The 18,160-nt window shown below is 32.2% G+C and overlaps 1 protein-coding gene across 3 annotated transcripts in view; it reads left to right on the top strand.

Moving 5' to 3' along the window:
* FSTL5 (follistatin like 5) overlaps positions 1-18,160 on the top strand; it is a 368,231-nt gene that overhangs the window by 133,906 nt on the left and 216,165 nt on the right. For all 3 annotated transcript variants that reach the window (XM_064417538.1, XM_064417536.1, XM_064417539.1), the window contains one exon: positions 10,591-10,624. In XM_064417538.1, coding sequence (XP_064273608.1) covers positions 10,591-10,624 — 34 coding nt within the window. The remainder of the gene's footprint in view (positions 1-10,590; positions 10,625-18,160) is intronic.

Genomic DNA, 18,160 nt, shown 5'->3' with positions numbered 1-18,160 from the left:
TTGCATCCATGTGTCTTTTCAATATCTGTATTTTAAATCATCCTTAATACTTTTATTCCTTTACATGTGGTAGAAAAACAAGTTTAGAATAAATAATCTTTTAGGACTGGGAAACTATATCACTATTTTTAACTATTTCTTCATTGCTTACTTTTTTCTAAATTGGCTTTCACTTGTAATTTTGAACTGTGATAATTTTACTAAGTGTGTGATATGCAGTGGGGGCACAAATTGGTATTTGTTTAGATAAAACCCTATTTAATTAAATAGTACTATATTTTTTTTCTTTTTTTCTTTTACAGTAGCCACTCTTCTGATTTTGTTACCAAGATGTCAGGTTAAACAACCCATCTGTACTTTCTGTGAACTGTGGCTTTTGTAAACTTGCAGTACAAATATTTGCCATCACAATAGCTAAGCAATTTCTTAGCATTTATTATCTTGATCAGTTTAAAATTTTTCATTTGAAATCTTTTCAAGAAGGCATGGTAAGAAGCATTGGTCTGTGTTTATGTGTATTGAATTTAGGTGTATTTGATTTGGCTCTCTTCAGCAGCCTTTCCTTTTGAGAATTTTGTAACTGGAAAAGTTAGTGACTTCATCTCCATTGTTTATAAAGGAAAATAGCAGCAAGAAAGTCTCTTACCTCGTGAACTTACTGAAATGGGCTATGCTTACCTTAAAATGCCTTCAGTTCTGGGTAAGGTGACTTCAGTTCTGGGTAAGGTGACTAGATCACAGTAGTTGTTATGACATGTTATTTTTTTCTCTTTTTTCTCTTTCAAAAAATGAGGCTAAAGGATACCCATTGAAAACATTAAAGGTTTTGGTATTTGTGCTTAGGCCTGACAAAAAAAAAATAGCGAGATTAATGACAGCCTAATGAAAAGATGTCTAATTACATCTTTTTTCTTATTATGCATTGATAAAACTACAGTTATATAACCATAGTGTTAAGAACATGGAAGCTTAATGCCTAAAACATAACATTCAAAACAAAGCTCTCCCAAACTTTACTAATACTAAAACTGTTGTTATTTGACTTCATTAAAACTGCTCACAGAATCATAGAATGGTTTGGCCTTGAATGTACCTTAAAGATCAGCTAGTTGCAACCCCCCGCCTTCTCTTCTGCAGGCTGAGGAGCCCCAGGTCTCTCAGCCTGTCTTCATAGGAGAGGTGCTTCAGTCGTCTGAGCATCCTGCTTAATGTTCATTGTCAGTTCTATCAAACAACTTTATGGAATTGAATTCCCTTGCCCAATACATTCTAACAAGATAGTATTTGAAGTAAGAAAACTCTTAACAAGCTTATTCTGTGCCAAGCTTATTTCTTCTTCCAATGAAAACAGACCAAACAAAAATTATTACTAATTTGTTTCATGTATTGATTATAACTCTGGTTATGTAACCTGGAATAAGCAGCCTATAATTCAGGTCTATTTTCTAGGGTTAAGCAAGGCCTATCATTCTCTTGAGGCACCAGTGGAATTTTTATTTCACTAATGTTTCATGAAAATGCCATTACTTTCTATTACTATTACCTGAGGATTATTCTCTTATTAAAATATATTTAATATATTAAATATAATTATTTATTATTGCAAGTAATAAAGCATTAATATTACATAGTCTTAGTAGAATGTATTCAACTTGTTGGTATATTTGTCATTATTTGGTGTTACATAATTTGATGCTACAATTCTGAAATTAATATTAACTACTGTATTACTGATAATAAGCTAATAAGCTGATTCCCAAAACTGTAAAGGACTAATCCCACTGCATCAGATAGTTAGTGGTATTTTTATAAAAGTCTGAGAAACCATTGCATTGGTCAGTCTGACTTTCCATATAAAGCTCACCTTTTTATTTTGTTGTTCCTTCATTCCTTCTCTAAGTGAAGCATGGGTAAAGCATGCCTTTCAAAGAAATCATTGAATCTTCAAATATTTTCTATGTCTTCATATTTTCAAAATTTTTTTTTGGTGGTGTATTATTAGCAATTAGTAAAAAACAGAGCTTACCATTTGGATATAGCTGTCTTGTTTTGCCAGTGACCGCCTCCTGGGACCTACTCCATCATTAGGTGGAATAAATTCAAACTCATTGGTTTGGTGTGAGGAAATATTTTCAGGACATTATTTGAAGTTTATTATTCATAACAAAGTCTATTTTTGTTTACTTGTATCAGTCTAAGACAGGGAAGAAAAATAGATGTCATATATATATAAATAAAGGAACTGTAATTAAAAATAAAATATCAGTTAGATTAGAACTTCAGCTATTTACTAGATTGTTATTTCAGCTCTCTGCAACCTGTTTTTTTAAGCTAATTGTTTCCAACATGAATGCCAAGAGAAAATAGCTAAAGGCTTTACAGTACATTGCCTACTGCACAGTAGAAAAGCTGTAACCAGTTGTTAGTATATCTGCAGAGTATATAGTTGTACTTCATAATTAATTTTGAAAAATAAGTTGAAATTCGCCAATGAAATAATAAGTTAATCCTGAGTTTTCTAAGACTCAGTAGAAGAAAATAAGATCCTAATTTTACTTTCTAGTTTCCTAAATGTCACAAGGTAGGTAATATTATATAACCTTTCATCAAAACTCTGGTTTAAGTAAGTGTAGTCCTCAAACATAGAGTTGAACACTTTACAAAAGGGCAGTTGCAATTGATTAATATTCATATCATGAACTTCTCTTTTGCTTTGCTGCAATACCTTATCTGCCCTTATGAGATGAATGGTAGAAACAATCTGTTTGTAACCTAGCAATGTCTCAGCATACTGGTTTTAATCAATAGTGGTAGATAGACTACAATTTTACCCATAATTATGTCTCAATGCAGACTAAATATTACTTGAATTCCTGTTTTGTAGGAAGGTAATTGATGTTTATGCTCTCATGTCTATACTCCCTAATTGTCATTCTTCCTGTAGATTTTCTTCTATCTGTACAAAAATTTGCCAAGAGGAAAAATAAGATGTGAACGAGCCTCAGACAGACTGAATAATAAAAAGCAAAATACATTATGTGGTTTTAGAAAATTATACTTAAAACCACCTCTGAAATTTAGAAGGAAAAATGAATGGAGATTTTAGGCAAATTGCTTCCATTAATGTCATTGGGAATTCTGTGTCTAGGATCCATCTGTAGTAGTTTGCTTTTTCTTTTATTTATTTATTTTATATATATTTTTTTTAAGTAGCATTATATTGTCAGGAAGTATGCTACTGTTCAGTAATTGTGAAGGTACCTGGAGCTTTAGGAACTCATGTAAAGGGAAAGGTAATACAATACCCATTAAAAATACTGTATCCTAGAATTTCCGGGGAATAATTCATTATGCTAAGTCTTGCTTCTTGGAGATCTCTTTTCCCCTTCTTTGCCTATTCAGATCTAGAGTGTTCTCAGGTAATTGCAAAATAAATGTACATGCACTGAATATGATTCTGAGCTATATCAGATTAGTATATCCATCTGACTCTCCTGTGTTATTGCATTTCTTCCTTAGTCGGCCTGAAGAAACTACATCTTATTCTGTTTGTGGATGGGGAAGTAATACTACACTGAGTGTCTGAGCATATAAAGTTTAATGCAAAATATGCACAAATAACAGTAATTACTTCTGTAAAGTCTTTATTTACATAGCTCCTCCAACTTAGCTAAGAGGAGCTATAGCCTGGATTTGGCTACATAAATTGGCTTGAAAAATCTTCAGTATTTAAGTGGTTTTGTTCATAGCGGTACATGTTTTAATGCAAAAGTATACACTTCTGCTGCTTAAACCATGCATTAAGCATCTAAATGCTTAAAGTGTTGTAAAAACAGCAACACTGCACAGCAGTATAAAATTGGTAGAATGTTTTTATGTCACGTGCTGTGAAACTGCTTATAAATTTTGAATGTATTTGGTCTGTCATCAAAGGACAAAGTATGAAGGCATCATATTAATGAAGCTGTAGTTACACTGTATTTCTCTAAGAGTGAACTGCCTAAGAAATCTATGCAGAGTAACCTTCTATGCATGTTCTATTGGGATTTTTTTCCCCTGAGTTCAGCTCAGATCTGTGACCAGTTCTAGGAAAATTGATGATAATGAGGTTTATGGATTGAAGGGTAACAGCCAATGGAAGAATCAATCCTTAAAGTCAGTATGTAGATTTTATTAGATTTTTTGTTATTGTGGAAAAATGACAAGATTGGGAAACCAGGCCTTTCTCTGTTTCAGTAAATTGAAGGAATACATATTTGGCCTTTCACTACAGTTTCATTGGACTTGTAGGATCATTAGGATTCTTCATGGATAAGGTATTACGTTGGAAACAAACAAATAAACAAAAAGATAATTGTTAATACTACTAAACCCCAACAATTTAGTGAAATAGGAATCCTTGAAATTAAAAGACTAAGCTACTACTCAGCTGCCTTTCAATGCAAGAGTAATTAGGGCTTATAGGGCCTATAGGGTGCTTATTTGTCTTGGGAGCTACTTGCAGCCTGCTTCAGGCAGGTCTTTTTACACTAGCATTGTTTTGGAAATGTGTCTATATGGATGGTGAACAATCCTACCAGAAGGAATTGTTTCTTTGAAAATGTACTAATCTGACTGACTGCCTATTTTAAAAAAGAAATGTTCATTCACAGAATGCAATACAGGGTGTATATATTTGGTATAAACAGCGTTACTGTGTCATTAGCAGGAAGCTGCTTCAATTCAATTGGTACTGAAGAAACATTGGGATTTAGACAGCAACTTTAGGTCAGAACTGTTTCATCTTGAGGGCAAAGGCGTCTGCTCTGCTTTGTATGATCCAAGGCTGCTTTTAACAATAATATATGCCCTTGCAACCATCTAGGTTATTTGCTTTTATGTCAGACAGGCCAGAATAGAAAAACCTGTGGATCTTTGTGTAGAACTTCTTCTGTCCACTTTTCATCCATAGAAATCACACACTTTGTTGAAGCCTGGTCTAGAGGTAGTTTTCCTTCAGAGTATGTAGACATAGACAAGGTAATGTTGAACTTTTTCATACTTTTGTTTCTTCTCTGCTTCTCCTTTGCTTTTAAGTGATTGTGATCTGCATGCAGAGAGGAACAACTACTTCAAACTTGTCTTCCTGGGTCTGCCATGATTATTCTTCATGTTCCTCAGGGACCTAAATCAGCAAACCAAGAACCAAATCAGTGTATTTCACAGTTTACCCTTCCCATCTCTGTGGCTGGGCTTTTCTTGGTTTGGTTTTGGTTTTAATGACAATCATTTCACTCTTGTATCAAGGCTTCCCATATATTATTGGGTTGCTTTCATATAGATTCATGAATTCAAGTCTTTATCATGATTTCGCCGCAGGCCTGTAAGGCTTATTCTTAACATTTTAATATTTAGTAATATTTCTGGGAACACCATTAATTCTGAGCACTTCCACAGCTTTATATATTACCTTATTTTTGCCTAGCAACCTTGCTTCACATCTTGTTTCCTTCACACAATCTTATATTCATGTGATGCCTTAATCAATACAAGAACAACCTGTGGCATATTATTTTCTCAGAATTTGCTGCTATAAATGGTGGCAATCTCTAAGAAGACTGGGCTGTGTATGCAGAATACCAGTTCAAGAATCCTGCTGCAAACATTAAACTAAAAAGCTTTCTGCAGTAAATAGCATTCTGACAAGAGCAAGAGGAAAATGGTTCACTTTTTTTACATTCTTTCTTCCTTACCATAGTAAGCAAGGCCTTGCTTACTGCTGCTTAACAGAACAGCTTTACAAATGTAAATGTCATTGCTTCTGCTTTGCATGCATTTCTAGTTTAAATTGCAATTGTACTGCTGTTGCTAAGAGTCTGCTGAAGTCTGATTCTATAAAACTTCTTTGAAACACAAATGTTCAGCCTAATGTCATTGATCAAATTGGGTCTGAGAATAGTTTACCAGATTGCTTTGTGCAGTATGTGTGCTTCTACTCCCTGGCTGTGACCATGCTGCTATTTCACCCATGAATAAAAGGTTTCTGTACATTTGTAATTCAAAATTTTTGTAATTAAAATTGTTGTATAATTTTAGTGAATATATTGTTAATTCAGCTACTATAGCTTGTAAATGTTTTAACAATAATAACTATTCTGGTACCTCTCTTAATGAAATATTTTCTTTAATAAAAATTCTTCCATTATTATTATTGTTATAAATATCTATATAGGACCTCTACTGCACAATAGCCACAAAGGTGATGAACACAAAACTGATTTTCTGCATTTTAACTATATTTTATTATATGTCTGATGGTAACTTTTCATTATAAAATGTTAGAAAAGCAAGTAACTTCACACTCCTTTTCATCAGCTTCTGTAATTAATGGTGTATGCTTATTAAATTATTTAAATGTTTGTCACATGTCAAGGACAATCTACCATATGCTTTATACTAATTAGTACATTGTTTATTTTAGTAATTTGATTAATTCAGCAGCTACTTTTTAAATAGAGCTAGCATAGCAAAGGAGACTTTGTCTGAGTTTTCCAAAGACAAAATAAGTCTCTTCTTCTTTATCAGTAGCCCACTCTGGCAGACACATTCCCAGATCCTCAGCAGATAATTCAGGCAGAGCCATAAGTAGAGTTCTGTGTGAAATACAGTTACGTGGTTTGTCTTTTAAAAACCATAGAATTAAATGGCAGTCAGAACGCTTCTGTGTGCAACATCCAAGGTTTATAAATAGTAATATTCTTTCAAAAAGAGAAACAAACAAACAAAATTTGCATGATATATATTTAAATGAGGCGAAGAAAAGAGTTTTACTTTTTCTTAAGTGGTTGGTGTATTTTCTTAGTCCTAGAATGTCATCTACCTTTACAGATCAGCTCTGGTCATTCTCATAAATAGCTTTGTACCTTCTTGGTAAATTAAGAGTCCCTTTGATCATCCTTCTGTACACCTCTTATTGCTAATGTCAAGCCCTTCTAAATAAGATTTGGTACTATGACAACCTTATTTAGCAAACATGACATTTTGGAATAATGATGATATCAAAACATTTTAAGAGATGTTGATAGTGTTTGTGTATTAAGACAAAAAAGAAAAATAGTACTAGAAAAGGAGCTTTTATACCTTGGAAAAACATTTGTGTATATTTAAATAAGTTTCTTTGCAGAGCCTCATTTGATTTATATTGGAAATACTTTATGACTTAGAATTTGTAACAATAGTTATTTTTATGGTCAACCATCTGTGATCTTCAGTTCACAAGCATAATGGAAAATCTGACATTGTCTCCACAAAAAGTTTACTTTAAATTCAGCCTTTTGGGCACACAGGAAAGGTTTCTTTACAGTTCTAATATGTTCTGCATTGATACATTTCATCAGCCTCATACACTGTAATGCAACACAAAGCCATAAAATGCCATTCAACCTGTCTGAATAATTTGTTTGGAGAGTGTTAAATTGAAAAGTATCTTGCTATACTGAAGCTGATAAAAATATCCTAGAATGTAAAACTGATGGTTCTGTTTACAGATGGCTCATATCAATAGGTACTAATATGGTATTGTAGTTCATGTAATAATTCTGGACATATAGATCCAGAATGATTACATGAATGAAAAAAAATTATATATATGTGTATGTGTATAAAGTTTATTTTATAATTTATTTTTATATAGTTTTTGACTGTTAACATGTTGGGTAGAAATATTTTGTTTATATATCATAATGTAGTACAATGTGTAATAGTAGGTTTATAAAGGCCTCCACATATGTGTTTATACAGAAGTATGTCTTACTTAATATCCGGATGCTTGCACATTTATATATTGTCTAATAGTACGTGGGTAGAATTTTGTTGTTTTCAGGCCAGCAAGCATTAAAATGCTATCCCACTGCACAAATGCAGGTGGAAATAAATGTCATTACAAACAATTTATTCATTATGAACCATACTGAAAGTTTCAATAGTTCATTTACCTCTCTCACATTCCAGGACCCTGAAAAATTTGTTTATTTGTTGGTGTGTTTTCCATGTGGACGAGCAGTTCCTATTTCCCCGAGCATCTGAAATTAAATTTTCTAAGTTACAGGTGCTTTTAATGTTGGGCCACTAGCATAATTAATTTCTTCTTACTGATTTTCTACAGAAAATATTTCACATCATTTATCTTTCAATATTAAAAAGGCATCTGTATCCACCCTCAGTATAAACTTGTCTACGGTTTTTAACTTTGTGTTTTCTGTTGTCTTATCTAGCAAGATTTCTCTAGGCAGAAAACTATTGTCTGAGTTCAGAGATGTTACCCCTAGTCTAATCACTGGTTAATTTTGAAATAACTTGAGGCATACAGACTTTTCTTTCTATGTGGTTGGTCTTTGTTGCTACCAAGCATCTTTGCCCAAGGAATATCATACTGAGTCTGGTTGTAGATCTGTTAATAAAGTCTTTTCTTTCTAGTTTTAATGGCAGCTTAAAATTAAAATTTGAGTGGTTTTGAGAAAGCTAAGCCATGAAAATTTGCTCCAAAATCTTCAGCTGAATTTGAAGGAAATAACGATAGTAGAAAAGAAATTGTGAAAAGATATTTTCACTTAATGCCTCCTTTCCTTGAAATCTGAACACAGTTCATTAAAAAAACCCACAATCTGTATTTTTTAAATGATAAAATTTCATCTAAATCCTTTTGTTTCTACTCTGAACTTTACCAAGTTTGTTGCATTCTCTTCTTCCTGAAAAGTAATTCTCATCCTAATTAGTGTTTCTCTTCTTCTTTGATATCGATATTTGACTTTTCATTTTGCTTTCCTGCAAGGCTACTCTGATCTAGTAATCAATTATTGGATTAAGTCTTTAGAATCTCTTGCAGCTTTGTTGGCAAAAACTTCCATTCTTCTGATTTCAAACTAAAGAAGGGAGAAAAGACTAATGAGTTTTGTGGAACTGAGCAGTGTCTGTAGAGCCCATAAAATTGCACTATCTCAAATGCTACCACAACTTGGCTACATCTTGACTCTAAATCTTGGTGATTGGTTGATTTTTTTAATAAGGAAAGACTTCTTATCATGAACAAGATTCCTCTGAGTTTACACTGACCCATTAAAGGCTAAGTTTCATTGCATGACTTCTAAAGATATATAAAATAAAAATTACAAGTAAGTTTTCCTTTAGAAGATTAGAAGGAAGTACTAGACAGATCCTCTAAACTAAATGCTGCATGTAGTGTAATATGAAACACAAAAGAAATTTAGTAATACTAAAACTATTGCTTTAAATTTAGGATAGCATGAAAATCAGAATGGTATGAAAATTGATTCTGGTAAATTCAGCACATCATATGCAGTATTTCAGGAAATACCATTCATATGGTTTAGGAAATACTAAAAAACGAATCTAATATGTCATATTTTACTGATAATGAATTTTTTCCTTTTTTTTTTAAATTTCTCACTAGTGTTTCTAATGTAGTCATGGAGAAATTTAAAAATATAATTTCCAAATACATACAAGTTTTAACATATTTGTTTGAAAAGAAACAAGAAAAGAATCATTGACTTAGATTTGTAAAATTGGGTTGCAGGGAACAACAAAAATATTGCATCACTAGCCATATTATTTATTATTTCACAAAATCAAAAATGTTGGAACAATATGTTTTGCTTGTTTGAGGATAAGATGGCCTTATGCTTAAGTTAATATTAACTAAACATTTCTTTGTCCCTGTGAGTTAGAAAATATTAACAGATATGCTGTTAAAGGATATATGTGTTGGTGTAGAAGTATTAACATTTTCTATAGATTTCTGTGTACAGTCTGGATGCTTTTAAGACTCAATGAACCTCTTATGAGCACATAATGATAACAAATCCTTGGTCTATATAGGTAAAATAAATCAATGTAATTAGTACTAAAGGGTAACCAGAACACTCTCTTTGTTATCAAAAGCTAAAATGCTTAAAAATGGCCATTAAAAATTGCAGCAAAAGAAAAAAAGCTATGTAATTTCCTTTCCTTGTTAAAATTGTAAAAGAAAAGCTATCTTTTAATGGAACGAAATTTAGAAGTGTTTTGCATTTTGCCTACTCCTAATGCTATTTTTACTGGCAAAAATGTATATAGCAGCAAATATTTGAAAAATTGCAATACCCAAAATAAAGAGCATCTTTTTGAGCAAATATTGTGTAAAATCGAAGTTTGAAATTTTGGGGGCAGATTAGTGTCTTGAGTAAATTTTCAAGCTTCAAAATTACATCATGGGACAAGTCCCAGTTTTACAGGGGCTTGTGCAATTGGATTATGAGCATCTCCCAAGACAAAGGTCAAGTGACAGAGACTGCATGGCTCCATTGGGTAATGTGTTCCAGCACTTAATTCCAGTCATTGTGGGAGGAAAAAAAAAAGTAAAAAATGCTAGAGGAGTTTGCAAATGGTTTATATAGGACTCTTTAGGCATCAGGCAAAGTGTAGTTGATTTTACTTTGGAGCAGGATGGAGGGGGAACTATAGTTTCTCATGTGGATCATGTATGTCTATGATTTTATCATTTTTGTGATAACTAATTCTGCAATTAATACATTTTTCTGCTCTTAATTGCAGCAGGAAAAGAATCATGAAAGCTCAAGAAATAAAGGTAAGTGCCAATTGTTTTCAAAATGTGGACATTCTTATAATTATCACAAATGTAGCATTGAATTTTGGTAAAAAAAATCGAGATGGATTGTTTGCTAAGTATTTTAGTATTTGAAATGACAAATATATTTTTAGGAAAGGGATTGAAATATAGAAAGTAAATATATTAGCTACTATTTTTGGAACTCTGAGTTGAACAACACTGCTGCGCTTTGGATGGGATGGGCTGCACAGTTTCTCACCAAGTTCATGTCCTTGCCTATGGCTGGTTATTGGTTATTACTGATGTTTTCCATAAAACATCAGTACCACCAATTTACCTTCTCCCTTTCCATTCAGTAAATCTGAATCTGGGTGTGATTCCAATTTGTTCACAAATTAATCATGCCTTTAATAGGTTGCCTTGCAAAACAACTGTTGTGGGTGGTTTTTGCATACAATTTATATTTTCACTGCACCTTACTCTTTGCCAGTGGCTAAGCACTGTGTGAAATAGAATATCCAGAAGCAAACTTTTTTCACGGATACCAAGACTTCCAAAACTCAAATGTGGATTTCACACCTTTTTTTTTCCTAATATAAAGTCTGTTAAGAGACAGAATGTCCAAACCTCTTCATTAAAAATTGCTAAGCAAGCAATGAAAAGCAAAATTGCCAAAGGTGGCAAAGCTTGTTCTCTTGATATTTTAGTTTTTTATAGAGATAGGATATGCGATAACTTTCAATAGGAAACAAAGGGAGGATAGGAGAAAGAGTGACAATTAAATGTTGCAAAGAGAGGAGGGAATTAAGTGACAAACCAACATATATCTTTATTACCTTAGGAAGCAATGTGTAATCATATCACCTGAGTTAGCTGTTCTTAATTCAGTTATTTATGTATCACAGTACTCATTCATCTCAATTTTCTTGATTTCTCTCACATGGAGTATAAACACAAGCATCTAAAGGCAAGCTAAAGCTGATGGTTGATTGGAGTTGTGTCAGGACAATTAGATTGTTTATAATGATATGATAATTTACATCATCTGAATGACCTATGGTCCTTCATTTGAAGAGTGTGCATGGGAGAAATAATTGAACCAAAAAATTCCCTTTATTTTCAACCCATTTGTGATTTATAATTTTCTTTTCAGGGGTAATACAATGTAAAGATGAATCTTCTCTAGATCTAGTGAGTGTATCCATGATGTATTTTTCAAAATGCTTTCCTGTCTGATGGCTTAATACAAATGATGAAAAAGACTGTGACAACTGTGATCAGATTACAGGAATAAATTATTTGTGAATACTGAAGAATTCTGAAATGGGCCATTCTTTGTGGATTTTTATGATTTATGTCAGTTGTATATGATGATTGACAGTCTTTTTCACACATGCCACCCCATGCTGTGAGGTGGTCATCACGGTATGTATGTGAGCAACAAGTAAAAGTAGGAACGAAGTCATGAGCTGGATGGGAATGCCCATCTTATTCATTAGCTGTTAATTTAGTGAACTAACCATGGAAACAATTTTCAAAGGATTGTGAAGTGTTCACACCTTCAACCAAAGGAACCCATTAAACTCTACTTGAAGGGAAATAAACATTTTCTTCAGCTAGGCAGTGCTGTTGGTGCTGAGCTGCACAAAATTGTTATAATTCTATCTGTACCATCACTCGAGGAAATATTTAACCTACGGAACTTCCTGCAAGATCTGTTTGTCTCTGCCTAAACTGACAATGTAACTTGGAAGATTTCAGTGGTCGGGAAGACTAATTATGCACAGACTAGTCTTTGAAACATACATGTATCTAAGGATATACTTTATTGCATAATACTATTTTGAGTTGAGGTTTTTTTGTGGCGTTCTCTTTTCATATTCTTTGAATCATGTGTTATTTATCCATGTAATCGCAAAGTTTCAGAAAGGTATTTTTATTTTACTTACAGCATATAAAATCTTAAAATCCTACTTAAAATACTGGTTGGTTCAGATGAAACAAGGCTAAATTAATGTTTCAGCATAAGCATATTTGTCTTGTCAATGATTAACTGCAGTTCACATGCAATATCTAAATGTTTTGTGCTCTGTGTATGTTCTTCTGAGAGCGGTAAATTTTCCTCAAGTTCTTGGGATGGGTTCCTCACAATATTCCTTACACTCTACATATATCAGCCACTGCATATGATAAAAGGACAAAAAGTTTTCTGTGGTTTCTTAACAGTTCTGATGCTTTCAGAAGCAATGTTGTCCTCTTAATTCAGAAGGCAAGTTCATTGTTACCAAGTGAAATGCTGATGTCTCTGTTGTGCCTTGTAACTTCTGTTGAAGCCAGTAGTTCAGTATCTAATTTTTATTAATAATAATTTCATTAGATTGTATTTTTAAGAGGGGAGGATATTGCAGCAGAATTCAATTCAAATGCTTTTTGACTTCAGCAGGATCAATATATTAGTATAAAGAAGCATTCTGTATCTTTTATTACATTATAAATACCTATGAATTTTTGATTTTAACTAATTTATAAAAAACTGCTGTAAAATACATCTGTTTCCTATTTTTATTTTAGTAAGTATGTTTTTATTGTTCGGTAGTATTTTTTTTTCTCCTGATACATTTCTGATCTGTTTGTTTTTCCCATCTGTTGCTTCTGTTTTCAGCCTCTAAGTCACACCAGAATAGAAGCCAATACTCAAACACCCTCTGTTCTGACACTAGTCCCATCTCTTTCTGATCTGTGATATTCTTTTTCTAGTTTTACTTAACAGGTAACAGATCTTTTTGTACACTGTTTGAGAAAAGCAACACTGCTTTTATGTAAAACACTATGTTAACATTTTACAGTTTTAATGTATGTTGGCAAACTTCCATATGCTTCCAAGATTTTTTTCTATGTGAAAATGATTATCACCAGGGAAAATACAATTGAAATTAGTTTTATAACACTTCTATAATATGAAAGAAATAACAAGGCAATTACCAACCAAACCTTGCTAACTTTTAATTGCTGGTTTGAAGTCCCATTTGACCCTCCTTACCTTTCTTTTCCAGTGTTAACTCCTTCAGACAAAAGAATGTTTTATTTCCAAACATATAGTGGAAGATAAAATAGATAATTTTTGTGATGATTTGGAAACATCAGAAATTGTTACATTTAAGCAATGTGAAGAATTTTCTTCCCAGCCTATGTTTGAGTTTAGAGACACTAATGTGCTTGTAATAAATAACATTATAAACTTTAAAGTTGAACTAGTTTATGACAACATTATTCTGAAAAAATGTTACTTCTGAAGTACCAGAAGGTTGACCCATTTCAACTATATGCCAAACCTTAAAGGGATCTCAATTCTTTTTCACAGAAAAAACACTGGCACACAGGAAATGATGAGCCACAAAAATATTTCAGTCAACTGGTAGCATTTCAGATCAGTCCCTAAGCTTAGTAATAGTTTGAACTACAGTACAATACTTTTTTTTTTATAGTTAAAAGTTTGATTCCAGTATAGAGAAACAATGTGTAATATCTTTCTAAAAAAACACCAGCAAAATCAGAAAAATTTCTGAATTTAGGCTGAGAGTAAGGCTGCTTTTGTGTTGATATTGAGCAATGAAACAGTAGTGTAACTTTGCCTAATAGTTCCAGCAACTTAAAGAGCACATTTCAAAGATACAACAAGTGCTCCAACTAAGATTTGGAAAATATGCACTTTTCGTAACATTTTCAAAATATGCATGGAAATAATTTATTAATTTGGAAATTTTTTTACTTTAGTTAAGAGCCCCTGTATAGGTGTAGCATACTAGCTGTATAGGATTCTTTTAAAATATTTGCTAGATACTATTGATCTGAGCTTTGAACATCACTAATGCTCAAAATTAAACCATTTAGAAAATTTTGACTGACATAATTTTAATTACAACTTGAGTTTCTAATTGTACTCAATACTTCTCACTTTATGCTTACCTTAATAATCTGAATGTAAAACCATTATTGACTCACAGATTAGTTTCAAAACCATAATTATCTATGATTATGAACATATTGCCAGACTCCTCTGATATCATTAAGAAACATCTGTTCCTTTTATAATCTTTAGCTACCAAAATTAGAGAGGAAATTATATAGGCATCACCTGCATATCTTACTTGCTTTTTCGTCTTTAAATAGTTAGCATACCTTCACAACATTCCTTTTCTGAAATCCTGGATTGGTGTAATCTTTTTCTATGCACTGATGAAAGTAAGACAAGAAGAAATGAAAAAAAAGCTTGAGAAATTTTAGTTTAGAGAATTTAAAGGACAAAATCAGTAAGGCCTTCTTTGAATAGTAACTTGTAAAAGTGAAATTGTGTCTGGAGATACTCTCAAATGCCAGTGGGTGAACAAACTGTTAGATCTTTTCTGTGATATGTCTGGCTGTTATTACTTTTGGTAATGGACAAAGCTATGCATGATCTGATACAGAATACATGATACCAGCATCCTTTGTCATGTTAAAACCATTAACTCTGGCAAAAAATACAGTTCATTACATTCTGTAATGTATCCAGTGATTCTGTTTGTCTACTCAAGCATTATTAAAAATATTGCAATAATTATAATATATAATAATAATAAATATTATATAATTATAGGTAATATAACAATTGTAATAGTATAATTATGATATTAAAATAATTAAGAAAATTATTAATAATTTGTTTTTCAACAGATCACTATTAATTCTCTGTAGTTAGAATTTGAAGTGCAATCCTCCTGGACTGAACTGACTAGTGTTTTATTTTGTTATGCTCTGGCAGCTTCTCTACTAGATCACTACGTTTCAGAAAAAAATGTAGTATTTTAGAGAATATGTGTAGCAGCAAAAGGTTGGTAAATGGTTGTCCCATCTGACCTACAGTGTTTGTTCTGAAGTTCTTTTCTTGTCATTATTTTCCAATTTACCTGAATGAATAAACTTTGAAGAGTTGGTGTGAGTATTTTTGGAGTAAGTATGCCAAATCCTATCCCCTTTATCCTGTTCTGTTCTTCTCCATGGCCTGGTCAACTGAAACTCAAATCTCTTTGTTGCTTAAGAATTGTCATAAGAAGTGCAGTTCTGTTTTACACCTGAATAATTCTCTTTTCCCTTTCTTACAAAAGACCTACAGATGTAGTGTTATTAACTGAATGTTTTGGAGTGTTCTTTATTATTATTATGTTGGAATGGCTTTATCATTATTAACATTTATAGAAATTATAATGCTAATGTCTGAATCAATTCAGTGTCAGATTATGAAATGCATTTAAAAGAAATAAATTTCTTCATGTGTGAAAATAATTTTAGTATAACAGTTAATCTTATAATTTATTTTTCATCAGACTTGAAGCTCATTTTGAGAAAGTAAAGTGTGTAAATCAGTGTCAGATATCAGTTCTAGGTGGTATCTTCAGTAACAGTGTGATTACCTGACACAGAAAGTATACACTAAGAGCAAGGTGTCTACTGCATATAGAGATATATGAAAATGTTTTCTTATTTCTTTTAAACAAAGCATTATTGGACAATGCTGAAATCCAATTTTGATATCCATCTGTCAATGCAGCACAGTATTTGTATAATAACCTAGTCAGACTTGCTACCAGTGTAATGCCATGGACATAAACAGTGTAAGCTGCACAAATATGGCCTCACCAGTTGTTATCTTGAGGTAAACACACTTTATCTTAGTCAAGAAATTAATTAAAAAGGCTAAAGTAATAACAAGTGAATACAACATGGTGCATATATTTTACAGAATTGCAGCATTTACCTTAAGATAAATTCCAGACCTACTTTCCACACTAGTGAAAAATTGCCTGCAGTTTTGTTGTGTTAGTGTCAGGGGAGGAACAGTATCATATGGAATTTCTTGAGTGTTTTGTTACAAATTATGTTTGCATTTTCACAGAGGAGTTACTTCCAACTGTATACTGCTTGGCTGCAAAGTTTCCAAGTCCATTTTTGCTATGAGACGAAAAAAATTATTTAAATTATGCAAAAATTCACAGCTGTCACTGTATATTCAAAAAATCCATTGGAATAATCAGATGTGTCTTTAATTTTTCTTTAATGCATATCCATTATTTCTGCCACTTTTTAAAACTGTGGGGGGATGCACATATATTCTGATAATGATTACAGAAATAACTACTGATATTTATTGTGTATAATTATAATATGTATTGCCTGATAATTTATATAGAAATGATCCTCTATATTTTATGTAATAGTGTATATATGATGATAGTGGAGAAAATGTGAAAGCAAAAATATTCTAAAACTCTGTCTATTGTATTCATAAAAGGATGAAATTCTTCGTGCCTGACTTGTAAGTTGCTTTAGGAATTATACATACAAAGAATTTCTTTCTTCTTTGGATTTGCTTTACAGCAGGAAAATGTACATTTGAGGTTTTCTTCTCATATGTAATATTCATTACTTTCAGAAATTTGGAAGGGAAAAATATGGTCTGTGTCAAAATTCCAGGCAAGAACTCTTCTCCAATATGATATATCTATTCCAACAAGAGATACAATGATTATTTCTGCATGTAGTAGCATAGTAGAGCTAACATAAGAGATTGGTATCCCTGTTTTGGTTTTTTTAAAAAAATTCATCCGTGTCCTCCTAAAATTTAAGTTGCATTCTGTTAAATTATTAGATCTACTTCAAAGCAGACATTGTGAACTTGACAAGAGAGAATAAGTTCAGTGGTATTCATGAAGTTTTTCTCTGTAGTGCACAAACACTTAACTTGAACAGATACAGTGGAGAAGAGATTGAGCACTGGCAGGGGAGGGGAGTGCTGAATACTGACTGGAATACATATTCATTCCTATTAATACTTTGCTATCTTTAAAGAAGTCACTCAGAGGATGAATGTAGGAATTTTGGTTATTTATATTTAAATGTATTGGTAGTCTGAATTTTAATGTTGTGTGACCCACAAAAGACTTTGAATAGCAATACAGTTTGATTTTTTTTTTAAGCTTCCATGTAAGAGAAGCTACTGTTTAACTTGAATGTTATAATGAAAATATTTTGGGTAATTTCTTGTGTTGTTCCAGGAGCAGGCTGAGAAGAGCTAATTAATGTGACTTGACTTTAAGTTAGCCTATTATTTTATTATTAATAATGTTGAGGTTTTAAAGTTAAAAATTAATGCTAAAAGCTTTGTAGTTTTATATATTAAAATTCTTTTTTGTGCTTGAGACAATGTATTCTCAATAATGGCTTTAGTTTACCTCTTTCATCTTAAAAGAGGTACATTAGTCACAGATGGCTATAAAAGGTAATTTGAATTAGCTCTTGGGCTCTTGAAGTTTTGCACTAAACTCACAGAAAAAGTATTCTTGGATCCTTTAATACAGATATATATACATTAGTGCAGTGTCTGTAGACTATGCATGCCATGTTTCTCACATGTAGTGAATATTCCTTTGATAATGCTAACAATAGAAATCTGAATGTAAAATGGGTCATTTCCTGTGAAGCTTAGCTGTTTTAAAGTATTATCTACTTTTTTTTGTC

Source organism: Passer domesticus, chromosome 4, assembly GCF_036417665.1.
Source record: "Passer domesticus isolate bPasDom1 chromosome 4, bPasDom1.hap1, whole genome shotgun sequence".
Classification (NCBI taxonomy): Eukaryota; Metazoa; Chordata; class Aves; order Passeriformes; family Passeridae; genus Passer; species Passer domesticus.
Note: the sequence above shows the minus strand (reverse complement) of the source record. Positions and strands in the feature narration are given on the sequence as shown.